Genomic DNA, 27,675 nt, shown 5'->3' with positions numbered 1-27,675 from the left:
GACAACATGCCCAACACATAGACGTAAAAGACAATTGTAGTGGTGGTCTTCCTCATGACACGTTAGTAACGTCGTTGTCTTTCATTCATTTGGTCCCAGGTTCTTCACCCAGTGGAGGCACATAGTAGTTCGGATCCCACTTAAAACTGTAGGTCCAGTCCCGATTAGACAATCTGTGCATAAAGTGGGCTTAAAAAGTCACTCAAAAATTTAGTCAAACAATTTTAGTAGTAGTAATTGGCTCTTAAATATGCAAGAATTTAATACATATAGTTCGTATATACATTTATCAAAAAGCGTTGATAATATGCATTTACATAATATGCAATGTACATAACTATCCCTGTCCAAACCATATACTGTTGATTTGCCTGACGTAAACAGAGTATTCAAATAACTTCCATAATTTCATTGTAACAGAAAATAGAGTATTTAATTTCTTACACTAATAATTCTTTGAGGCTATTTCTGTTAATTATTAACGAATATATTTTTTTCTAGAATGATAAGTTCTACATGCTGATCCTTCTTCCCTACGAAGACACCAATGTGAATGAAGTCATTTCCAATATGACATCTGTTGAGGAGATCAAGAACCAAATGCACGAGACCACGGTTATAGTTTCCCTTCCAAGATTCAAGATCGAGAGTGACCTGAAACTAAACAAACCACTGAATAAGGTAAGGAGAAACACTACGTGAATACTGAGAAAAACAAAGTTGATGATAATTCTACCCATGGTGCATGGTGCCTTCCTGAATAGGGCAATTGAAGGCGCACGTGTTCCATGGTTTGTTAATCTTTTCACTATTCATCTTCATCACCCAAGGTAGAAAAAGGAAAAGTAAAGTTAATAACCAAATATTAGAAATTTCATCTTCACTATGGAGTGAAGAAATGTGTACTGTAAAAGAAATATACACTGGGGAATTGACTGTCTAAAATCGTCCATTTTCGCTGTCATCGAAACCATAAGCCTAACTTATGGGAGCAAGAGGGCACTCGTCCCCCAAAATTTTCAGGTTGTAATAAAATTACAAGTTGAGGGTATTTTTGTCAACTTCCTGGAACCCGATTTGAAAAGTACTGAAGAGTAATTTTTATAATTTTGCTAATATAAATGTTATTTTGTAAATTTCACTACTTATGGGATGGAAAATTTCGACTCTGCTGCCCAGTTAGTCTCAAGTCTGACTATACCCCTTACCCCAAAAGTAAGTCCCACATTACGCCAATGCATCATACTAGCGTTAAAAAATACTCATGGCAAGAATTATTGCGTTCAGTTATTATAAAATTTAACGGTAGAATACTGTATATTTTATGGTAATATCTAACAGTGAAGGTATGAGGAACATAAACTTTGCACACGTTGACTTTTAAATTGAATTTAAATTTAAAATTTAGAATTCAATTAAAGTTGTTTTATTATATTGCAACGACCATAAATATGCCTGAAATGTTAATCCATTTTAAGTACCTCGTCCACACACAGTGAGTTTACAGTGTGTCGTCTTGAAATAAGATTTCAGGCTTCGAAAACATAGTCGGAAAATATCAGCAGAATTTGGCGCAATTGCAACGTAAGGAAAATATACCATTTTCCACGTTTAAGTTTACCACCTTTTCAAATCTTTACCGGGTACCCGATCCAAGAAGAGCTTCAACTCCGAGCTGTACATTTACTTCAATTAATAGTAACAACAACGTTCGAAATTTGACCTCCACACGTTGCTTAATTGATGAATTGTAGCCCAGGTAATCCTGAAATTCTTTAGGCTGCAAAAACCTGAACTAGATACTTTGTACACTCATATTCAGTGTGTCCCACATTCAATAATTCTTCAGCCCTTTAGTGTGCCACTTTATGTGAACAGAAGGTACATTGCATACAACATGGGAGAAAAAATGGGGTTCTGATCGTCATTTTGAATCCCACGGCAGATGTATGTATCTTGCAAACACTTATCCGACATATCGAATATTTCAACCTGTGTGCAACCTATTTTAGTCTCTATTTGGAAATTTCGTATGTACACGTGTGTGTGTGTGTGTGTGTGTGTTAATGAACCTGTCATTGTATTCTCTTAATTTTTTTTTTTAATTTGTCAAATTCATTCATGTTATGTTATATATTTAATTTTAGTATCATACAGGTAAATATACGTATTGTAACTTTTAATCAGTTAGATGGTAGACCAGCCCAACGCTAAATCTCACTCTTTAGTAAATAAAAGGACTTCTCTATTCTATCTCACTCAAATACGATAGCAAACAAGCGTCAACAATATGTAAAGTAACAAGCAAGATTTAAGTTTGTCTGTATCTACTACCATCAAACTACAGTTAAAAAATCAGTGAGTTTTAAAAATATTAATGGGTATTAATGTAATTTCAATGATTCAGTGTTAATTCGATGCTCTAATTTGTAATCATTATATATATTTTTATCCTTGATAAAATATTAAAATATAAATAAAAAACCGCTCGCTCCCAGATTTTGTAAATTCATACATTATCATAATTTAATGTAAATTTTATGCTGACTTCTAAGAGTTTAAGTTTTCAGCTGTAAAACTCTATTGTGGTGTAATGAAATTTGAGACTTGTGCACTGTCCTCCTGAATTTCACTATAAATGATCTTGGTGCGAGAGTGCAGTACAAGTGCTGCTCTAACATTACCACGAGTTTCGTTTCGTAACTCCAAATGTGGGTCTAAACACAAAGTTTGAATATCAAAAATTGGTAAAAGGAAGAAATAGATATTCTTCATTGAAACTCACTCTGTGTTCCTCTCTTTTTTAATTCTTTTTTACATTGGAGATGCTTGAAGGGTTTTTAAGAAATGTAGTCAAATGTTTAAAGGTTGGTTAAGATGCATCTCTTGCTCCATTGGATTTAGCTAATTGTTTTCTACGAACCATTTCAGCTGGGCATCGTGGACGTTTTCTCAAGCAGCGCCAACTTGGCTGGAATCAGTGAAGCTACTCTTAGGGTGTCTGACGTCATCCAGAAGGCTGTTATTGAAGTCAACGAAGAAGGAACAAAGGCTGCCGCTGTTACAGGTTAGTCATAATTTCATACTAACTTGAAAAGCACTTCACCGAAATGTTAAATGTTATGTCCTTTTCAAGCTAATTTAAAATTGAAGGCTTTGTCCTGTATACGATGACGTAAGGAAACTTGTTTGTACCATATGTCTGAAATTTCGGAAAAAAGGACAATCTCTCTCTGGTTGCCTTTACCATGTTTGTGCTATACTTTTATTAAACTGGCACTCCGTGTTATATTTATACGTAATTAGAGCTACAGTTTTTGTCAAGTACTTCACATTAACGTAGAAATCTTCGCAGGATCTCGAAAAACTTGATCTAGAAGCTTTTCGAATTTGTTCCTATTGCACTTTAGCAATAACATTATAAACTTGTGGTAAAATACAAATTCTGGAGTTTCTCCAAAATTTTCGTTCGGAAGCAGGGGTAAGGAGAATTTAATCTACATTCACCACGAAATACGTCCTTCAAAACATAAGGGAATGGTAATGGAGGAAATCTGGGAGTGTGGAGGTTGGAGGGCAGATTACCATAAATGTTGATTTTTTAATTCTCTATGTGAGCAGGGAAGGCCAAGATTTGGTTTCATTGCTGTAGATACCAGGATGTTAAGACATGAACATGCTTAACATCCATGATTTGCTTATTTGCCACTTCTGTTACAAAACAGTTGTACTGAGAGACTTCTACCCGAGAACTTAACTTGATATAAATGTGAACTACGTTGTATGAAGAAGAGACTATTCGACATAGAAATTCGATTATTTCACATAATAGGCTACAGAAATCGCAACACGTTTGATAGTTTTTCAAACATCTTTCACTGTATTCAACTTGTAACTTAACAATAATTCCAAGAGTGTGCTTGCATAATGGCAAGCTGAGAGATTCCAAATCTCCATCCTAAATCACAAAAGAAGTGTGAGAAATCAGTATTCATAGTCTCATTTCAAATATATTGTTATCAGTTTCTAAATTGTAAGGCTTTTTTCTCTTCCCTAGATTAAATTTATCATTGTTCGAAAATGTATAATTTTAAATGAGAAGCAATACTCATATGAAGTTAAATGTATTGTTGCTTCTAACATAGCTGCGTTTATTCTGAATCTTCAGGTAAATGTAGCTCTTCAAATTTAATCATGAATCACCAAAATACATTTACAATTATTAAGAACTTTATATTCAACTTAATATCTAATCGTATTCTACTTAAGAAGACACTTTCAATACAGTCATTTGAAAATGTTAATTACGTTACAGAACGATAATATTCTCTCTTTGGGAATGATGTAAGGCTCCACATATCCCTGCTATCTTCCACTGTTTAGGGACTTTATTCATAATGCCCAAATTTTTGATACTAATCCATGTTTCTCGATATTATGTTACTTGCAACAATCGGTAAAACAGACTAAATAATTCTCCTCTTAAACACATTTTAATGAACATTATGCACAATTTTCACAATTGGCAAAGATATTCGGAAGCACTTTGATACGTACACAACTCTGATCAGCAACTTGTAACATGACATTTCATTTCACAATATTCCTCACAGTAGCAATGGTTTGTTTTCTGGTTATTGTGGTAAACGGAAAGAATAGCTTAGTCAAACTAATCTCAAACCAAGGTGGAATGTAATTCTTGGTTCTCTTTTTGCAGTGATAACCTTGGTTGGTTTGAGTGCGCTGGTTACTCTTAATCCTCCACCCGTGTTGACCGTTGATCGACCCTTTGTCACCTTCATTGTGGAAAGTGAAAGTGAAGTAGTTCTCTTCAGCAGCAAAATTGTTACTCCTTAAGATATAACCCAAGCATGTACAAAAAAGTGTTGTAATATCATGTATTAACATAATGGAATATAAATTTTAATTCAGGAACCATCTTTCTTTTATTCAGAAACATAGTTTATATTGCTTTTCAACTCGTTCAGACGTTTAGATTTCCATCTTCCGTATTATTTCCTAACACACCACAATTTAGGACAATATAGTCTCTGGTGATGATTGAAGTATCAATACAAGACCTCAAACATGTTGGGTATTGGTTTTCTAGAAACTGGTGGATTGTGATTAGTTCCGGTTTAAATGTAAACAGAATGTCTCGATATGATTGAGCAGAAAAATAGATGGAATTTTCTACGATGCCTCTTTATGAATGTTCAAAAAATAATTAACCTACTTTAATTTGGCGTGTTATAAACATAATTACTTATTTAATATATGAAAAATAACATTGAATCAAATGTTGGTGATACATGTCCAGACTTGACATTATCCGAAAGCTTCTATAATCCTTGGAAACACATCAGTAGGGAACTTTACAGGCTTGATACAGCTGTGCCACGTTCAGACATGCTCCTTCTGAGACAAATTCCTTCCACCCATTAAAATTACCTATGTACTGGTTAAGTCGGGGACTACATTTCGGCAGTTTTGTAAATTTCTCAGATTAGAACTTCTATAGTTCTACTTGGAAAAACTGCCTTAGAAACATGACAGAACCATTGTCCCTAGTATTACATACTTTAACTTGAGAACTAGGCCTGTATATTATGAAGGGTTAGCCTAAAAGAGATACAGTTTCAAAGTTTTACAGAAACAAGAGTATTAACATGGCAGAAATACTTAATGGTTGTTAAGAGTATGTCCTGAAGTTTACATGGCTAAGTTACAAATGTTCTATGTGTGACCCATTTGTAACACGACAGATATCAATGCGGTAGTCCAGTTCTCCTCTCCCAGGACTTTCCCCTTGCACAGACGAGTTTCCTCAAATGTCTTGCTCCAATCGTAGATGGACTACCTTATGGGTGGTTGTTTGCCATATCTTTTGCTAAAACTACGCTGGACGTCAGTAACAGAATTTGTCTTTTGCAAATTCAAGCACACACAAAGCCTTTTCTACCTGCCTAGCGGCCATATTGCTCGACTGACGTCAAAGGCGCTCACGTGATGCTGACGTCACGGAGACAAACTAAAAGCGGAGGTCGTAAACTTGAAGGCTTTCTCTATACATCAGTACTAAGTGGTTTCTGATGTAAGAAACAAATTTCAATTTAGTCTTTCATTTAGGCTAACCTTGTATATTAAACTTCTAACTCTGTTAACATATTTTCTATGAGGTAATGTTATTCATAAATAGGTGATATTCATGCTTCTTTTTTTGAACGTTTATTAGTTTTGTTTCAAGTTTCAGATTTCACAAAACTATGCCTAGGTTTTGAGTTTGCTTCCAGTAATTAAACGTAATCTTTTAGCAAGGAGTTTAACTTTCGCAAGGAATTAATTGGGCGTACTCTCTTTGTAGTCGATAAGCCGATTTTATCACCCATAGTGCCTGCATTCAGGGAAACTTTCAAAGCTGACTGCCCATTTCTGAGCGTTATTATTGAGAAGAACAGCAATGTCGTTCTCTTCATCAGCAAAGTCTTGATGCCATTTAATTAGCAAGGTATATATATTGTGTGTATAAATATTTCAATAACTGAACATGTCTGTTTTATCATTGATCCAATGAAGTTTATCAAAGCTGGTTACATAAGAAATATTTCAATCTCATCGTAAATCTTAACAAAGGTTAACTCTTGGGGATATCGATAAAGAAACTTTTGTCATGAACATTCCTTCCCCCACATGTTTGTAGATGAGGATAGGAGAAAATAGCTTGTGCTAATGTTTCCAGGGTTGCGACAGTGTCCTTAGTGCTATAAATCACTGCGGACAAAACTTAGAAATAAAATACAGAATCAAAAGGAAGAAACCATTGCCGATTCCATGCAGCGCCCTGCTCTCAGCGACCGGCAACACGTCTCTCACGTGGTAGACAAGTGCCACTTTACTGTTGGACACGATTATGATGAAGACAAGGTCGGAGTTTCTTTTGTTTGTCGAGAGGTTCATCATTATTTATCTTGGACGATAACATACAGATGTGGAAAAGTAAAATAGAGCCACGAAGTATGAGAAAATATAATGAATAGTAACCGTTTCACTCGTGTTACTACCGGAATTAAGTGCTTCCCAAGAATTTTGCTTGAACTACATTAACCCTTTCCTGCTTTTCTCTATCCTTCTCTTGCTAATCTAAAAGTAGCTTTGCTTTGTCACAGACGCAAACCTGTGCGGTGAGATAATTTCCGTACCTTGAACAATTGGAGCCAAGATGGCTGCCAGAATACTCTCATGACACTAGTGCCTACTGTAAAGAGAGTGTAGTCCGTGAGCGGAAGGAAGCGGCGCTATGAGATGTATTGCAGGCTGTCTGCAATTAATGTAGTATTTTGCAACGAATACATCATATATATCTAATTGAGTGTCTTTGTGTGTACTAGTCTGTCTACAGTTTCCATTCCTGGAAACACTACAAAAGGCGTCCGAAACAAGAAGAGTGCTTCCTGTTGGATCACGGGCGCGAACAGGTGTTGTTATCGTAATTTAGTTCTAACGTGTACCATCTTAGAACACGTTTTCACATGAACAACTTGTCATAGGAAATAAACTTTCAGCATTTTAACCACCTAAGCCAGGGGTCTTCAACTCGTCAGACAGTGCGGGCCACATTAACAATTTCAATGACTATTTTCACTTGCAGATCAGTTGAGAGGTAGTTGAACTTTCGCATGAAGCTCAATCTCTGTCACCCCTGAATTGAGCAGTAAGCCTCAAACATTTCTTTATCATTACATGTTTTAATAGTTTGTGAATTTGGTTTCTAACCATGCGTCATCTTCAAGAAGGTTTTGAGGAATGGTTCTAAAATGTTTCACGCCATCCATTGTCAACAACAGGTCAATATGTGATTACCGTGTAGATCCGGTCGCAATCGGACTTATCTTCAATTGAAATGTTCTAATCTGCGAAAGTAGTGCCTACTTTTCTGATTGAGGTAACTTCTTCAGTAGCTGCTATCACATATTTACAGAATGATTTTATGACGGTCGTAGTGTCAGCATGGCAAGCCCAAAAGAAGTTTGTCATACTTCTTTTAAAATTCCTTTGAAGATGCCATGTATGGTCGGGTTACTTTCGATGACGCTATAATATGTGTGTAGGATTATTCCCGACAAATGAAATGTAACACTGTCTAAATTATGTGACCTTCATGCATACACTAGTACAAAATTGATGCAACATGAGAAGCAACGAACGTTAAAGATGTTTTTGTTTAAACAAAACTAGTACGTCACTGACAGCACACGAAATTGCTGACAATTCATCAAAACAAGTAACAATAATAGATACCTAACCCGCGAGTATGTTCAATTGAAGAATAATCTATGTAGTATCCAAATCAGTTCTACAATCCATCACTGGAAGGTCTTTCAGAGAGAAATAGTTGTACAGGGCGATTCATGTTGACAGAAGAAACTATATCGTTTGAAATACTTACTTTTTTATTTAAACGTTTTTAGTGCATGATATATTTATTTAGAAATGGACATTTTAATTGTCTACAAAGCAGTACGTAGTATATTCGGGGGCGAGAAATTTCACTTCTCCCGTGTTACTCCGGCCCCATTCGGCGAGCTTCCACTTGATTACGTGTAGTTTAGTTTATCTTCGGCGCATCAGCTCCTCCCGTCCTCTTTTAAGATTATTTATTATCTATACTGTGTCCTTACTATCTCTGGAGCAAGCGATCGAAAACAAGTCTTTTAGCAAGTAGTGACGAGAGACAGCTCCACCAATGAACACGTGAGAGAGAACATGATTGCGTGGAGGGGGAGGAAGCAACTAGTTACCAGCCTTCTCAGCAGCGTGTACTGCTTCATTCTCTGCCCCCTTCTTTGATGCTGCGATGCGCGGCCTTAATCCAGACTGCGTATACTTTCTCAGTAGCATATTATAAACACACTAACTGCATTCAGTTTTGAGCAATAAGTCTGACTTTCACAAAACTTCATCGAACGTTCTAGCAAACAATATTATCTCTAACAAAATTCTAATAACATGACAACGAAGGCCATGGCACAGTTGTTCGGATCCCACTTTAAACTGTATATACAGTCCGGATTAGCCTATCTGTGCATAAAGTGGACTTAAAACAGCAATACAAACAAACAAGACTAGGATCTAATTCTTGGCTCTCTTTTGCAGCGATAAAAGTGGTTACATTCAGTTCGCTAGTTACTCTCCATCCACCACCCGAGTTTACGGTCGATCGTCCCTTCATCAACTTCATTGTGGAAAAGGATAGTGAGGTCGTTCTCTTCAGCAGCAAAATCGTATCTCCTTAGTAGAACATATTCTGAAAATCCTGTCTAAACAATATGGAATAAATTTTATTTGAGAAATCATTTAGGCATTTTCTGAGAAATCGTTATGCATTAAATTTGCTAAGTTTAACTCCCCATGTGCAATTAATTTCATTATGTTAAAGGGAAATATTCTGTAAGGGTATAGAATTTTAGCCATAATCCCAAGTAAACTGCCCTATGCAGTTTCCAACTCGCAAACATTTTTCTAGAAAATTGTTACATTTCAGTCTGTCCTTTTAAACTTTCCAGAACTTCATTTTTAGGCAATGTCGACTTAATTCATTGGATACGAAGAATACATTCAATCACTAAGTAGTGTAATTTGTGATATTACTAGGACGAGAAAGTATGAGCCCCCCCTCAGGCTGATTTGGCTACACTTAAAACTAGGTCAAGATGTCTATATGAGGTTATTGTTCAAGTGTGCTACTCTGTTGAATCCAACCATTTAGTAAAGAAAGCCTTCATGGATTCCATGAGAAAGTATGACCCCCCTCAGATTGATTTGGCCATGTGTACAAAAGCTACATCTGTGAGATTGTTGTCCATAAGCTTGTCAAAAATATGCCCCTCTTGATATTGTTTTGGCCACACTTAAAACTAAGTCAAGATGCTCATAAGAGCCACACCCACCCATGCACAACCACAACCACATCCACCCACGCACCCACATATTTACTTCCGGTCAACTTCCGGTTTACTTCCTGTCTACTTCCGGTCCACTTCCGGTTTACTTCCGGTCCACTTCCGGTCTACTTGACACACCTGTGGGTTTCTCCAATTTTTAGCACACCTCTGAACCCAACTTATATTTTGTATTAAGTATAGAGTTTTGATTTGGACCCCAAGAAATTTTATATAATAAACCAACAACAAAAAATGTCAAAGCCAAACATATTAACACACTTAGTATACACACTAAGTTTACACACTAAGTATACAAAGCACACTGCTGAACCCAACTTATATTTTGTATTAAGTATAGAGTTTTGATTTGAACCCCAAAAAATCTTATATAATAAACCAACAACAAAGCCAAAAATATTAAGACACTTAGTATATACACTTAGTATACAAAGCACACTGCTGAACCCAACTGATATTTTGTATTAAGTATAGAGTTTTGATTTGAACCCCAAGAAATCTTATATAACAAACCAACAACAAAAATGCCAAATCAAAAATATTGTAATCAATGCAATAAGAATATATCTAGCCCCAATTGGGCTAAGCACCAAAGGAATTGTGATCCAGAAAAATGCAGAACACCCACAAAAATATGCCCAAAATGCCAGAGAAAATATAGCATGGAATACTTCACATATAAACATATAGGTACTTGTTATGTACAGCCTTCTACTTCATCACAGACATCTACATCTTCATCTGGTCTAAAAAGGAAGCTTGAAACACCCGATAATGCTAGAGCAGCAAAGCAGCCACGCTATGCACCCATTCATAGCAGTTTTGCTGGCCAACTAAGGGATTACAGTTTTGTATCAGAGCCAAGATGTGATTAAGAATTTTTTGAACATTATAAATTCTGATGTGCAGGCTATTCTAAATGCACAAAATGGCTCTTATAAGCTTTCCCTCAAATTATTGACACAATATAAGAAACCAAATGGAACAAAATTTACACCCCCCACATAACAGAAACTGTAGCTATATATTCAAATACAAATTTAGACAAAATAATAAGCAGTTTGATAGAGCAATTGAATATTAAACATTCTGAGTTTGCTGCAAAAGAATCGGGTTGGAGCCTATGTGCATCTCCACACAAGTTATATATTAATATTTCTAAATTTAACCCATTACAAGGATCTACATATCTGCCTTTACCTGCCAATATCAAAAACAAAAAAGCCGTGGTTAACCTAGAAAATAATGATCAGAAATGCTTTCTGTGGTGTATTTTAGCTGCTTTGTTTCCAATTTTAGATCATCCAGAGCGAGTAAGTTATTATACACAACATGAACATGATTTTGATGAAGCAATGGAGGGCTTAAAATATCCAATGTCAGTTCAGAATATTGATAAATTTGAAAAAGAGGCCAGAGATATCAATGGTAGGCCATTATCTATTAATGTTTTTATTTGTTCTACTGGTCGTGGCAATTGCTTGATAGAACCTCTCAGAATCAGTACACTTGATGATGATTCTGCTGTCCCGATTGATCTGCTCCTAATTGAAGAGGATAGCACATGCCATTACACTCTGATACACAGTCTTGAAGCTTTAGTCAGAAAACAACAAGACAAATCTAATACAATATACAAGTTGTGTAGAAGATGTTTGACTGTATTTGATGGTAGAAAAATGATGAATAGTGTTTGTGAACAGAATGCAGAAATTGCTAAAAACAAGTTAGTTGAGCATCTGAAATACTGTGGCAACCATAAACCTGTTCATATGGTTATGCCTAAGCCAAATGAAAATGCCAAATTAAAAAAATTTGAAGCCTTGTTGGATCATCCAGCATATATAGTCTGTGATTTTGAATCAAACCTCAAACCCCTTGCATTATGCAGCCCAGATCCTGATGAATCTTCAAGTACATCATACCAGCTACATGAACCTTCTAGTTTTTTATTATGTGGTTGTACAGGATGGTGTTGTTAGTGAAGAATATTTATACATGGGACCAGATGCCATCAAAGAATTTCCACATAGAATAGAAAATGAGTGCCATATATAGCATCTAATGTCTTATTAACATCAAAACCTATGTTGCCTTTAACAGAGGATCAGATTGAAGATTTCAACAATGCAGAAAAATGTCCGGTATGTGATTCTGAATTTTCAGATACAAATATCAAGGTGCATCACCATTCTCATACAGATGGTAAATTCAAAATGGCCCTGTGTAATAGCTGTAATATTAAGATCCAGAGACCAAAATTTGTCCCGATATTTTGTCATGGGGCATCCAATTATGATTTTCATCATCTGATCAGGTACGTGGGGTTTGACAAGCAGAATTTAAATATTTTAGCAGAAAATGATGAGAAATATATAGCTATTAGCAAGATAATTAAACTTAATGGTGTTCCCATTCACTTAAGATTTCTTGATTCATACAGAATTTTGTCGGCTAGCTTGGCTACTCTGGCCAGTCAATTATCTGATGATCAATTTAAAATTACTTGTGCTATGTTTCCAAATCAGGACTTGAAATTAATTAGGCGAAAAGGTGTATACCCATATGATTATGTTACAGATTTTTCTAAATTTGATGAGTGTGCTTTGCCATCACAACAAGAGTTCTATAGTAAACTCAGGGCATCCGGAATCACTGATGAAGATTATGACCATGCTCAGTTGATGTGGGCCAATTTAAAATGCCAGACATTTGGTGATTATCATAAGGCATACTTGAAACTTGATGTGACTCTCTTAGCCGATATACTTCAGGCATTTAGAAAATCATCAATGGAAAATTATAAGCTGGATCCAATGTATTTCTACAGTGCTCCAGGCCTAGCATGGTCTGCAATGTTTTTGAATACTAAAATGCAATTGGATCTCATTCAGGATCAGAACATGTATCTGTTTATGGAACAATGTATAAGAGGAGGCATGGTGCAATGCTGTCAGATATGCTAGAGCCAACAACAAATATATTCCTGATTATAATCCAGCACTGCCATCAAATTTTATACTTTATGTGGATGCCAACAGCCTGTATGGTTATGCTATGATGGATAAACTGCCATATGCAGGGCTTGAGTGGGTTGAAGCTTTTAGTATTGGGGATCTTCAGGATTTTGATGACAGTAACTATGGTCTATTCTCAAAGGTTGATCTGACAATTCCAGATAATTTACACAACCAGTTTTCTGATCTGCCCCCAATTCCTGAGGTTAAGTGTTCACCAGGCTCTAAACAGAAGCTAATGATGACTCTAGAGCCAAAACAGGGTTATGTCATATATTACAAAAACCTCCAGTTCCTGATGCATCATGGTGTTCAAGTGCCCAAAGTTGGCAAAGTCTTAAGGTTCAGGCACTCAAGATGGTTGAAGCCATACATTGATACAAACACCGAGCTTCGAACATGTGCAGTAAGCCAATTTGATAAGACCTTGTTTAAATTAATGGTCAATTCAGTGTATGGCAAAACCATAGAAAATGTCAGAAAACATACTCATGTTAAATTAGTTACTGACCCCAGCCGGAGCAAAACATTCATTGCAAAGCCTAATTTCAACTACAGAAGAATTTATGATGACAATATGGCACTCTTCAACATGAAAAAAACAAAGATTAAGTTTGATAAGCCTATTTATGTAGGGGCTGTGATATTAGAATTGGCCAAATTACACATGCTAAAGCTCTATTATGATGTGCTGAAGCCTTTTTATGGTGATCGTGTAAAACTGATGTACATGGACACAGATAGTTTTATCCTTGATATTCAGACAGAAGATGTCTATCAAGATATATCACAGCCTGCATTGCTTAAATATTTTGATACCAGTGAACATACAAAAATTCAACACCACAAGAAAAAGGTGCCTGGCAAGTTAAAAAATGAAACACTTGGCGATGTTATTATGGCATTTGCTGGGTTAAGGGCCAAGATGTACAGCTTTGAAACATGTAGTGGTGCTGTTGCTAAAAAAGCTAAGGGTATTGGTAGAGTAACTGTTGACAAGAGCTCCAATTTAAAGATTATGAAGATTGTCTCAAATCACAGAGTTTAATCAGAACATCAGAATGCAGAATTCAGAGTGTGGATCACTTGTTGACTACAAATGTTGAAAGAAAAGTGGCTCTGGACCCACATGATAAGAGATGCATTTTATCATGTGGCATACATACTCTACCATGGGGTCATTGTGTCTTGATAAGTGGCAAACAATGCCCAATCACAGAGCATGATTTGAAATAAATAAACATGCCAATGAACTTATTTGGGTTAAAAAAACAGGCTATTATGGACCTGCCAACACCAGCAACCTCTTCTGATATACAATCTGATATCTAAACTAAGTGGTTTGTTAATTATACATCTGAACAGCATACTTACAGATGTTGATGATAAAACAGGTAAAACATTGTACATATTTAACAATAACTTAAACCACTACCAGTTACCTGTAGGTGGTCAATTACAATTTATTACAACTCCCGAGGGTGATGTCTAGGTTTCAGTAGGGAGAAATATTTATAGAATTAAGCATTCAAACATGGTTTCTGGCACTGTATATACTGTCTCTGCCGGTGATTGCTTATATATTGAAGTCCCGGGATACTATGACAAGCTTATACCTCTTTTTATAGAATTAAGAATTAGATATTCTATAATAAATAACCACTAAAACAAAAACAAAAATGCCTAATGATATATTTGGCCATACAAGGCATGAAGATCACAGTGATGAGATTCTGATGCTTGATGTCAGTCAAAAAGTTAAGAAGTGATGTACAAGCTCTACAAACTACACTCAATGCCAGTCTTCAACTAGAAATTACAAATTTACAATCACAATGCATGGACCCTCTTCTTAAAATTGATTCAGAACTCAAATTACTGCTTCAAAAATATACTGACTTGGCCACATTAGATAATTTTCAAAGTTTAGAGGAGGCCATAGCAGCGCTTCAAGCCAAATTAAAGATTCAGGCTACCAACTCTGAGCAATTGAAACAACAATTAGAAGAGCAGATTAATAATGTCCAGACACAGCTCCAAACAATTGTCAAAAACATAAAATCACAAGAAGATTTTGATCTAGTAATTTCCACTCTAAAAGAACAGATCCAATCACTACAGATTCCTAATCTGGACCCTCTGAACAATGCCATAGCCGAGGTTAAAGAAAAAATTGAGACACTTGAAAATTTTATGAACAACCTACCATCTTCTGATGCTCTGAGTGCTATCACTCGTAGTGTTGCCAACATCAAGCTGCAACTTGAAACATATGAAGATGTTGGAAAAATTCAAAGTATCATAACCCACCTTGAGGGTACCATAGCAGCAGTACAAAGTGATCTGACAAATGTACAAGAAACTCTAGAATCTCGCTTGCCTGGTATTGTAGACACCCTTGTCAGTGTCCAGCAACAGATCACCAAACACTGAATCTGAGCTATCTCATTTTCATCACTTGATCGATGATATCCAAACAAAACTTGAAATTTTACAACAATCAACACCTACTCAGGCAGACATAACCCTGCTCCAAGATGCTATGCGTAGTGTGGCTAATGCTTCTGAATTAAATGATGTGAAATTGGCACTTGAATCTTTGCAGAATACTGTAGCCAATCTGCCTACATCACAGGAACTTAAAAATATTAAGAGAGCTGTGAATCGCATATTGAAATCAGAAGATATCAAGAATATCCAGACAGAGATCAAACAGCTTACTCAGACAGTGGCCACTCTACCAACTAATCAACATATTAATGAACTTTATGCTTTGTTTGAGGATATCAGAAGACAAGTCCATGATCTTACTGCTCAAAATTCAAAATTGGCAGTTGTTGAAAATCTACAGCAAATTGTAGCTAATATCAAGCAACAGCTAGGGGCCATGGAATCCAACCAAGCAAATGCTTTGTCTGTTTTTGCCACGCAGCTTCAAGAAATTGTGCAACAATACAAAAAACTTGCTGTTGACATAAGATTTAAACCAGGGCACGATGAGATTGTTAGGACTATCAATGAGCACCTTGAATCTGTAATGAGTAGATTGCTTACAGCAGAAAAATAAATAACTGGCCTAATCGAGAATCCTAAACATACAGTAATTCTTGAATTGTACAGTATCCCCAACAAAGAATATGATTCACCATTTACACCAGGTGGTAAATTGTATATGCTGTCCCCTGCACAATTTTATTACCAGTTTTTTGTTGGGGGCACACTCAGACCAATCAAGATCAAATATTGGTTACAACCACAGGCACACCACTACCCTATCTTATCAATAACTAATGCTGACAACAAACCAAAAATCACCAGTGTAGAGTTAGAGGATTTTACAGACCCCAATACATTAGACATCTTATGCTGAAGATGATGGTTCTCTTGAATTTAATATACAAATAGAAGACAAATTATATTTAGAAAATCCTGTAGTATCAGCTGCTCAACACCCTATAGTTGCAATATTCTTGTTTACATACTATGTCTAGACAAATTATTGTTGATGAATTACACAAACCAACCAGACATAACTTTAAGAGATTGCCAGTGGTTACAAAAGGCATAGATGATTTATGGCAGTGTGACTTGGTTGAAATGGCAAGTGGACAGCTGAAAAACTTAGACAAGATCAACAAGGGCTACAAGTATATACTTACTGTTATAGATACATTTTCAAAATTTGCTTGGGCTATGCCACTCAAATCTAAGACTGGAAAATGTGTTACAGAAGCCTTCAGGACAATTATCAATCAGAGTGGAACATCACCGCGCTATCTTCAAACAGATAATGGCAAAGAATTCTATAATTTGGTGTTCCAACAATTTATTAAAAGCCAGTCAATAAAACATTACTCGAGTTACAGTGATCTCAAGGCCTCTATTGTAGAAAGATTCAACAGAACTCTAAAAAATCATATGTATAAACAGTTTACGCTTCAAGGTAATTATAAATTGCTTAATATCCTACCAGAATTTCTAGATAGATATAACAACTCAGTTCACACCACAATCAACATGAGGCCCTCTGAGGTAACTTCATCTGATGAGCAGAAATTGATCAGCACTGTTTACTATCCTAAATACCAGCCAACAACAAAAAAAGCTAAATACAAAGTTGGTGATCAAGTAAGAATTAGCAAATATAAGCACTTATTCAAAAGAGACTTTACCAGAAACTGGAGTACTGAATTATTTACAGTGGTTCAAGTTAAACCTGCGACCCGATACACATATATAATAAAAGACCATCGAGGAGAAATTCTCAAAGGCAGGTTTTATGAAGAAGAACTCAGCAAAACTAAACAGCCTGACACATATTTGATAGAGAAAGTTATCCGCAGAAAAGGCAAAAAGATACTGGTGAAATGGCTAGGACTTCCAGAACACAGCTGGATCGAGGCAGACAAAGTGATACTATGAACACCTGGGATGTTATAAAGAGACTACCAGATCCTGAACAGCAGAAATGGAAAGCTGTTGCCTGATAATATTAGATGTCTTATTGTTGGACCATCGGCTTGTGGTAAAACTACACTAATGATTGATATTTTTTTATTGGCACCCAACTGGTTAGACTGGGAAAACAGGCACTTGTATGTTTTCTCTAAGAGCTTGGAACAATTAAAATATCAGCAGCTGATGAAGCTATATGATGGACTGGATATTGCCACTTTTGAATCAGATGTTAAGCCACTCCATGACTGTCTTGATAATTCTGTTGTTGTATTTGATGATATTATACTGGAAAACCAAAACAAGGTTAGAAATTTCTTTACACAGGGCCGACACAAAAACATAGATTGCTTCTACCTGGCACAAACTTTTTCTAAAATACCAAAGCAGCTGATAAGAGACAACAGCAATTTTATGTGTGTGTTTCATCAAGACCATACCAACCTCAAACACATACATGATGAATTTGTAGGTGGGGACTTGAGCTACAATGATTTTTCTAAGTTTTGCAGTAGGTGCTGGAACCAGGACAGTTATGGGTTTGTCACAATTGATATGACAAGGAAACCTAATAGTGGTAAATATAGAAATAAAATTAACAATTTTCTAGACATTGAAACATATATAAATAACCATGAAAAGACCAATTATTGATGATCTTAAATTAAGAGACTATCTTGTAAAAAGATTTAAGGGATGGAAATCAGAGAACCGAGGAATCTATGAACAACACAAGCAAACAGAACAGCCTATTATTGATGCTATTAGTGAACTAGGTAAAAATATCAACTGTTACAGAGCAAAATCAAAATTTGATCACAGAGCTTGTACCTGTAGCTACTAGGAACATATTAGATTATCCAATCACCCCACTTTCTAGTATTCATACACCTAGTCCTGTTCCTCCTCGAAGAATTGAGGCTAGTCAGGATCCTATTGAATTGGGTCTTCTTGCTCAGAAATATTTAAGCACACCTAAAGGCAACAAAGATGAGGTTTTTGGTTTATATGCTGACACAGAGGTTGATGGTAGCATCATACATAAAATTGGCAATTTTAGGGTAACATTTATGGGAGATGATCTAATTGTATATTCAGAATCTCATCTTGGAGAAAGAGGTGGTTTTGTTAAGTATCCTGGCACACCTGGATTGTGGGAACTGATGACTAGGAAGAGACCTGGCCGCTATACAGATCAAGATTATCAGCATTACAAAGAAATATTAATAAAATCAGATGCTCTATACCAGAACAATGATCCCACACAAAAAAGAGTCAAGTCTAGCAGTGGAGCAAAATACAACAACTTAATCAAGCCCATATGGTCACAGATCAAGACAGGTAGTGGGATCAAACAGTACAACACCCTGCCTAAAGAATTTGTCTGGGTTGATGATGTCAGGAAACTTGTAGACAGATTGCTGGTCATAGCTGGGGAAGAAAATGCCGGTAACCACAATTTTTACAATGAAAAGGTTGGAATTATGGACATGAAAAGCACCAAATTGTCTAATTTTATAGTGAATGACACTAAGGGGATTGGATATCTTATAAAAATTATTAATACTCTACCACCTAAATTTTGGAATATCTCTGAGGGTCGGGGGCTGGTTAATCACATCATATACAAGCTGCCATTTGAGCTACACATACCAGGCTATCAGTATTGTGGTCCCGGTACCAAACTAGACCATAGACTAAACAGAGGTGACCCTGGTGTTAATCCTCTAGATGCTGCTTGTAGAGACCATGACATAGCATACAACACACATACCGATCTTGACAAGACACATGTGGCAGACAAAAAATTAGAAGAAGCTGCATTTGGTAGATTTGTAAGCAAAGATGCTTCCTTGGGTGAGAGAATAGCAGCATTGGGGACCACCATAGCTATGAACACCAAACAAAAACTGGGGTGGGGGTTGTAATAAATTAAATAAACTAGTTGCAATTTAATTGAACTAGTTAATCCCAGAATATGTATATAATAAACCAACAATGAAGGCCAAGGGTGTTATGTATCAGATACCTTATGCAGGTCTTAAATCTCTTAAAACTATTGATAGTCTTTTAACTAAAAAGCAGCGCAAGAAAAAAAGTTCTTGTCTTGCCAAGGGCCATGGTATGAAATTATTACTTAGTACCCCCAATTAAAAAAATTACAGCAATCTAGAAAAAATTGCATACTGGGGGCTTTATATTTAGTATCCCTGCTATCTTAGCAGCACTTGGTGCAGTTGGCAGCTTAGCAGCGGGATCGGCTGCCATAGCAAAAACAGTAATAGATGCCAAGAAGAATATGGCAGAATTAGATGAACAAAGGCGCCATATTCTGGCTATGGAAAAACAAGGCAAAGGTCTTAAGAGAGCCATGAATAAGTTTTAAAAAAACAAGAGCCGCTTACAAACCAAGATATTGAAGCTTCAATTAAGCCACTAGGCATCAAATATTTTAGAGGTGTGTACATGTCTGATTCTTTAGCAGAAAAACCACTCAAAAAAGAGTGTGGCATAGTTAATTTGGATAAATATAAAAATCCGGGCACTCACTGGATTTGCTATCTTAAATATTTAAACAATGAGGCATTTGTGTTTGATTCATTTGGAGGTATTCCACCTGAGAATTTAGTAAAATATCTAAAATCAACTAATCTTTATTACAATAATGCCCGTATTCAAAACTTCAAAGATGTTAATTGTGGACATCTGTGTTTATCTGTTCTTAGATATCTGTCTCAAATAAATAAACCATCAATTGAAAATTTTCAAAAAGCTTTGTGGTATCTAAAACATCATGGGAGTATTCCATCTCACCAGCCAAAATTCAATATTAAAGCTCAGATTACATGATGATATAGTTTATCCCAAAACAATAGCTCTCAGAGCATTCTATGGCATGTACTTGATCCCTAATATTACACATCACAACAACAAAATTGCAGTTGGTGACCAAAAAATTGTCATCACTCCAGGGCAGTATAATCTGTCTACTCTAAATGCTCAGTTACCCAGAGGTATAGTGTTAACTCAAAATTCTGTCACTCACAGAGTAGAGATTGTGTCTGCTACAGAGACAGTGGATCTGGGTACTATAGGAGAGCTATTGGCTTTGAGAACAACACAAAACTTGAACCAGCCATCAAACACACTGCTATTAATATACCTAAATTCTTAGCCATAGAGACACTAAATATTCACTGTAATGTGGCCGAGGATATGATCACCAAATCAAATGGCATAGGCACTCACAAACAAACTGGCATTATTGCAACATTTAAACCTAACTCTGAATTTATGGAACCGATCATCTACACTCCATCACCAACATTATATTTTCCTGTGTGCCATAATAGAATCGACTACATTCAGTTGATGGTCACTAATGAAAAAGAAGAATTAGTTGATTTTGCTGGAGCCACAACAACTGCTATCATAGAAATTAATATTTAAATAAAAATACATACAAAAAAATAAATAAATAAATAAAATGGAAAATATTGAGAGTTATGAGCTACAATCATTCCCCGCAAACAGGAGGACCTTTGCAAATTTAAATCAAGCCAACACAGAGATTGAGGTTGACCTTGATGTAGGAGATGGTTTTATACACCCTTACAGAGCAGACCTATACATCAAATTTGATGTTTTAAAGCTCGATGGTACAGATTATCCGGCTAACTCAAATATAAGATTGGTAGACAATTTTGTGCCACATCTGTTCTCTGAAATTGAGATCAGAAAACATGGTGTTGTTATAAACAGAGTAGATTACCCTGGTATTACCTCTACAGCTTTAGCCACACTAAAATTATCCAAAACCGAGGCCTCATACTACAAAATAGGTGGATTTGAGGCTGGTGATAAAATATTAACTAAGAGCCACACAGTACTGTTCCCTATGCGCCTGTTGCCAGGATTCTTCTCAGATTACAAAGATATTATGTGGAAGGGTGGTTTAAGAATTACATTTAGAAGAGCTGCTAATGATAATAATGCTTTGATGAGGTACAGTACATTAAATTCTACTGGTGCAGCTCTGCCTAATACTCTACCTGATGAAGGCAAATGCTTTATTCAGACTATGGAGCTAAGAATCCCTGTAGTTGAATATGAAGCTAGTTATGCTCTTAAATACAAAGCAGATATACTAAAAAATCCACAGGTGCCTTTACAATTTTATACATATCAATGTGTGCAGAAGCCTGCCACTGGTAGCTATTATGAATTTGATGCTACAAGCTCATTCTCCAGTATACAATATGACATGCCAGATTTTGTAGTAGAACTGTTTCAGACTGGAAGAAACAATAACCAAGAAAAAATTTCAAGTAAGTTTGATAGCTGCAACATCAAGAACATATATCTTAAAAATGGCAGAAATGATGTGTTCCCCAGAGAAAATTATAATTTAAACATGTCCAAGGATGATTTCCTCAAATTATACGAGGCATATACAGCATACAAAAGAGTTACAACCGGGAATACAGACATGTATTACTCACCAGATGAATTCAAAGCACAGAGACCCATGTTTGTCATCAACACCTCAAAAAGGAAACAAGTTGTGGTTAATGACAGGACAAACATTAAAATTATCTGTGAATTCCATGATACACTCCCTGATGACACCATATGTAGTGTTATTCTTATAGGTGAAAAATCATATATTTATGATGTAAGAAATGAGAGAGTCGCAGAGCAATTCTAGAAAACCTCTGCATATTACATTGTCTTAGTACTAGATATACAAGTTGAGCCTGGTGTCCAATTAAAATATTCGGGTTAACATATTAATACTCTGAACTTAAACCGGAAGTGGACCGGAAGTAGACCGGAAGTGGACCGGAAGTAAATATGTGTGGGTGGGTGTGGGTGTGCGTGGGTGTAAATGTAGCTAATAAGATTACACTTTACAGAGTATTACACTAAAAGCAATAAGCTCTTATGAGCATCTTGACGTAGTTTTAAGTGTAGCCAAAACAATATCAAGAGGGCCATATTTTTAACAAGTTTATGGACAACAATCTGACAGATGTAGCTTTTGTAAGTGTAGCCAAATCAGCCTGAGGGGGGGGGGGCTCATACTTTCTCGTCCTAGTAATAGGTCAAATACCACTACTACTCTATGTTACTAAAATTTGACACAACCGTTGTCGAACTCGACACATTCTGACTCTGTACATCCGTATTGCTTTATACAACTTCATATCCATGTGATAAGAGTACAAGGTTTTCACAAGCAGTTCCGGACATGTAAGGTTTGTCAACAGGATTTTGTCATTCAGGATAATTACTCTCTTTGGAGTCTCTGTTGGAGCAGGAAAATCTACTTGGTGTACATTATGTTGGAATTAAATCTAGATTCTAGTATATAGGCCAAAATAAGATATCTTGGTGGGAGTAACGCTTTTCCGTGAGGGGTTCCTGATAATATTGTAATGAAGGGATCACGATGCTGACTGGAAACACAGTGATTCGGATCCCACTTTAGACTAATCAGGACTGTACCTACAGTTTATCTGTGCATAAAGTAGACTAAATCTTCAAATTTGTTTGTAGAGATATTGATTGAGAAACTAAAATTTCCAATTCTCCATACCGTTCCTTACGGAGAATAATATAATTTGAATTTAACAAGAAGATACGTTTTCCCGAAATCGTAATCAATGAAAAGAAGTGTGAAAGTTTTGTGGGCCTAAATGATGGCGTATCGAGATGATATTTCGCACGTGAACTTTCGAAACTATTAGTTTACTATAACATTTCCTAACTTTTAGATTACGTTTTCTACCCACCTTAATATACATACATACTCACATATTCGAGATATCGTGTAAATCTTCAAAACAAAAGAATCTTCAATATACATTTGTAACCAAACTAAGCCTTAATCTAATATTTGGTACGTATGAAGCTATATATTCCAGTTAATACAATATACTTTCTTTTCTTTTGTCTTTTCAGTGATAAAATTTGTGCTATATGCTTTGGTAATTCGCGAACCTAAGCGACAAATATTTAATGTTAATCGTCCATTTGTTAGCTTCATCGTAGAGAAAGATAGCAGAATCATTGTATTCAGCAGTAAAGTTTTCAAACCTGTGTAGCTGAAATGATTGTACATTCGAAAACGTTGTGGTATCCTGTATTTCTGTGTACTAAAATATAAATATTAAATATCAAATATTGTAGTAATTTTCTTCCAAATTGCCATATTACATATGAAAATAATTTCTCCAAATTGTCATATTGCCTATGAAAGTGATTTTCTCTAAATAGACAAAAATCTGTTCATAGTTGATCTGAAGTTAATGGAGAAAAACTTTGATTTTTACACGTGCGAGTAAGGCTGAAGGCCTTATATAATTCTTTAAACATCTGTAACTGTCAGTGGCGGCGATTATGGGAGGGAGTGGGGGACAAATTTTTACTTCTCCCCAGCACTATGCTAAACCTTAACTACGAGGGAAAGTAATCTGAGTTTGCCCTCTCAGTTTTGGCACCTTGCTCCATAGTTTTGGAAGCCAATCGCCGCCACTGGTAACTGGTGTAAATGAGTGTTTTTTGCATAAATATATTACTTCTAGGAATTTTCTGATTGATGGAAAACCTTTCGAAGCACACTATACGCGTATGTGCATGTGTGTCATAAACATCAATTACAGGAAATGAATTACTAAGGTCATTGCTCAAACATTTCCGATAAGATAAACGTATTTCTACTCATTTCATGTTTGTAAAAAACAATCTTGGTCACAAAGGTAGAATCGAAAGCGTACTGTTGAAACACCACCAACTTCCTGTTGTTCATCTCCTCTAGTTAAATTGTTTAAATATCTTGATACGTTATGTACGTGCAATACTTCTATTATCTAGCAATTACAAACATTCTAACGTTCATTGAAAGACTTCCTCGAAATATTATAGTCCAGTAATCGAAGGATTTTTGTTTTGGTGTAATGTTAGACCATCATGAGAGATGTATTTTCGCAAAATTCCCCACTCCTCCCCCGTAACTTCCCCCCCTTAGCCCCCTGAACATTCAATATGCATTATTTTAGGAAAACGTCCATATCTCTGAATTTAGTGAACATACCGGAACGTTCTTTTTTTAAATTTCGGTGCCAACCTTACTCTCTACAAATTTTATTCTCTTCATTTTTTAAATATTCCAAGTGGATTTTCAGTAATTTTAAGACAAAATGAAAAAAATGTAAATATTTAAACTTACTTTTTTTGGCACTGTATTTTCGTTGCGAATTATAATATTGGAAAATTATCCGAACAAAAGTTGTACAGTATAAAATTATTTCATTTAATACCAATAACGACGAACTTACTAACATTTGCCCTGTAACGAGCAACGTTTGAACGCGCACGCGCTTTCACTCGCTATATGCGCTCCCCTACTCTCGCTGTGTTCAGCAATAATGCACACATTTTGATGTTTTTTGTTCATATGTGCTACATTTAAACAATATTTTTATATATTTATTTTCTAACATTTTATAGTAGCCCATGTGCTATAGATGGATAGAATATATAATTTTAAATGTCTTATTTTGAAAATATTAAAATGACCTGAAAGCAAATATTTGCATTAGTTACCTCAGAAAAATAGCATTCTTGTCTGTCATTCTCATATTGTTGAACTTTACACGTGAGTGCTTCAAGTACTTTTTCGTAGCCTGGTTACACTCTGCACCGGGAATCTGCGATGCACAACGGTAGAGAAGAGGAGAAAACTAGTGGACGAAAAACTGTGCACGCTGCTGCAAACAGCTGGTAGCTGCAGCCGCGTTTCCCCTCCATGCACTCACTGATCGAACCCTCTCCAGGACTTGTTTTCGTTTTGTCTATTTGGCACACAAAGCTCAAACTAGTGGATTAGTAATAAAAGGTTAGAAGGGACGAACCTACAGTAGAAAGGTTGTGGATTGCATCGGCCGCTGTTGTATTAATAATTATATTTATTATATTTGATTATAATCAAAGACCAATGTTTGTCATGTTCCAGTTGCCAAGAAGAAACAAAGAAAGCAGGACTTAAAAGTGAATGAATCAAGGGACTCTAGAGTTCTTCAGGGCAGCGCATGAAGTTAAAAATGTCATCTGGGGCTTGTTTAGACCAGCCATGGGGTTAGCTGTGGAGTGGGGGTCCTCCTATGATTTAACATGGTAACAATTAGACAGCTGGGAGGATGCCTTGTGAAAATGTTGTTAGCTGTGGGGTAACATCCCATCCCTTCCGCCCTCACTTGAGGGATCTCTCGGAAACAGCATCAGTTGTGTCGTCACTATTTTTATGGCTAAGAGGTTTGAAAGAACAACCTGGCTAATGCATTCAACAAAAGGAGGCTAGCTAATGCTGTTGCTCAGAAATTTGTTTTAGGGGTAGTTGTTGAAGAAGCTGTTGCTGATGTTGACATAATTCAGGTGGGCATACAGAAATTGATGATTAGACAATAGTTACAATAGTTGAATCAGATGTAGATTTCCTGGTCCTGCAGTAATATATATATATAATAAAATGTGTAAATGTATGTTTGTGGTGTGTGTACAGTGGCGGCTATTTGAGAGGACCTGGGGCAGTTGCCTCCGTACTACGCCCTCTTAATGCTGGTCTACCAAGAGAAAATAACTATCCTTGCCCCACGCCTTCCCCTCCCCAGTTTTGGCAATCAATCATCGATACTGGTCGGAAGTATTCGGATAGTTCAGAGTTTCGAAAATTAAAATGTTTTCAAATGTCCTTTATATTCTTATACCAGAACCATTGAGCAGCCACGATAATTCTATGTTTAGAAAATATATTTGTAAATAAAATTATACGCATTAGCAATTATTACAATAAATAATTCTAAAGGTGAGTTAACCCAGAGCCCGCTATGAAAGATCCAACTGCCCTCAATGCCCCCTCCAATCGCCGCCACTGATGGTAGCCTTGCATTAATGGTTAGAAAACTAAAAGTACCCAATATCGCAGACTGCAAACTTCTGGAGACTGCCTCTCTACATAAAAAAACACATTAATTTATGCAAGGACATAACTGATATTTTTTCAAGTTTAAAAAATCGTCGATGTTATTATCGTAGTTTTTTATAGATTCAAGTTTAGAAAATTCACGGCTCGATGTGGAGGGCCATGGCCCCCATGCCCCCTCCTCCGGGTACGGGCATGTATCTATGATCATCTCGATGAATGAATTTTTTGATACTGTAAAAAGGCAGCGGATTTCGGGGTTAGTGCAACTGCAGGACCAGCAAATCTAAATCTGATCCAACTATGATAGATGTTTGTATTTACTCAATTTAACAATAAAAGACTAAACTCTTGTAATCAATACTTCTTGAGAGCATCCTTCTTGGCTTAAGATGGCTGCCTGATCTTTTGCATCAGACGATAGCAAGTTCTACTGCTCTTGTCTTCCCCAAACCCACTCCGGCTCAAAAGAGAAGACCTTTAATGGCCATGAGGAAACATCTATGCAAGCCCGTACCTAGGATTTTTTGAGGGAGGGGCCAGATCAATTATATACTAATACACTTGTCTATGGTTATATCCTAGTCTTCAATTTTTAATTCGCTAAAGGATTTGTGAAAATAATACTTCATTATTTTCTATCAGGTTCTTGAGAACCAATAACAAAAGTACATATTTGTTTCTGTCGATAGGATCGTTATTCGTACATCACACCACTAAGAAGTTAAAATTATCCAACGCTAATAGAATTGCAACCAAGGTGGGTTGATTTAAATCAGGTTGATTTAAAACATTTTAAAAAAATAATATATAGAATAACGTACATAAGTAATTTGAAGATATCGGAATCACTTTTGGTGAAAGTAAATTTAATCTCGTAATCATTGAACTGTGTTTATTAGGCTCTAAGGTGGGAAAAGGAAGGAAAAAAATATATGTGCTAATGGGGTGAAGCTCATATGAAAGAAAATGTTATATCTAAACTGTAAACACATTTAAAGTTATAATATATAAAATGCTAATCATATTGAACCGTAAATAGTGTCACTAAGCTGTAAATAAACATGGCAGCTGACATTTTGCAAACTGTCGTTATTAATATCGGCAAAATTCAGCTACAAAAACTGTAAAAATATTTTGATACAATTGTATATTGCATCCAGAATGTTTGAGTTTAACTGGAATAAAAGTTACTGAAATTATTATACTATCATTAACACACTCAACATACTTTTCCAAATTAAATTCATATGTACGTACA

General features: G+C 36.0%; 1 protein-coding gene across 1 annotated transcript in view; it reads left to right on the top strand.

The window, feature by feature from the left end:
• Positions 1–27,675, top strand: part of LOC145990209 (iripin-2-like) — an 84,861-nt gene that overhangs the window by 56,588 nt on the left and 598 nt on the right. Inside the window, exons 6-7 of the mRNA XM_083125877.1 lie at positions 502–681; positions 2,932–3,067. Coding sequence (XP_082982003.1) covers positions 502–681; positions 2,932–3,067 — 316 coding nt within the window. The remainder of the gene's footprint in view (positions 1–501; positions 682–2,931; positions 3,068–27,675) is intronic.

Source organism: Lepisma saccharinum, chromosome 7 (genome assembly GCF_977018435.1).
Source record: "Lepisma saccharinum chromosome 7, izLepSacc3.1, whole genome shotgun sequence".
Lineage (NCBI taxonomy): Eukaryota > Metazoa > Arthropoda > Insecta > Zygentoma > Lepismatidae > Lepisma > Lepisma saccharinum.
Note: the sequence above shows the minus strand (reverse complement) of the source record. Positions and strands in the feature narration are given on the sequence as shown.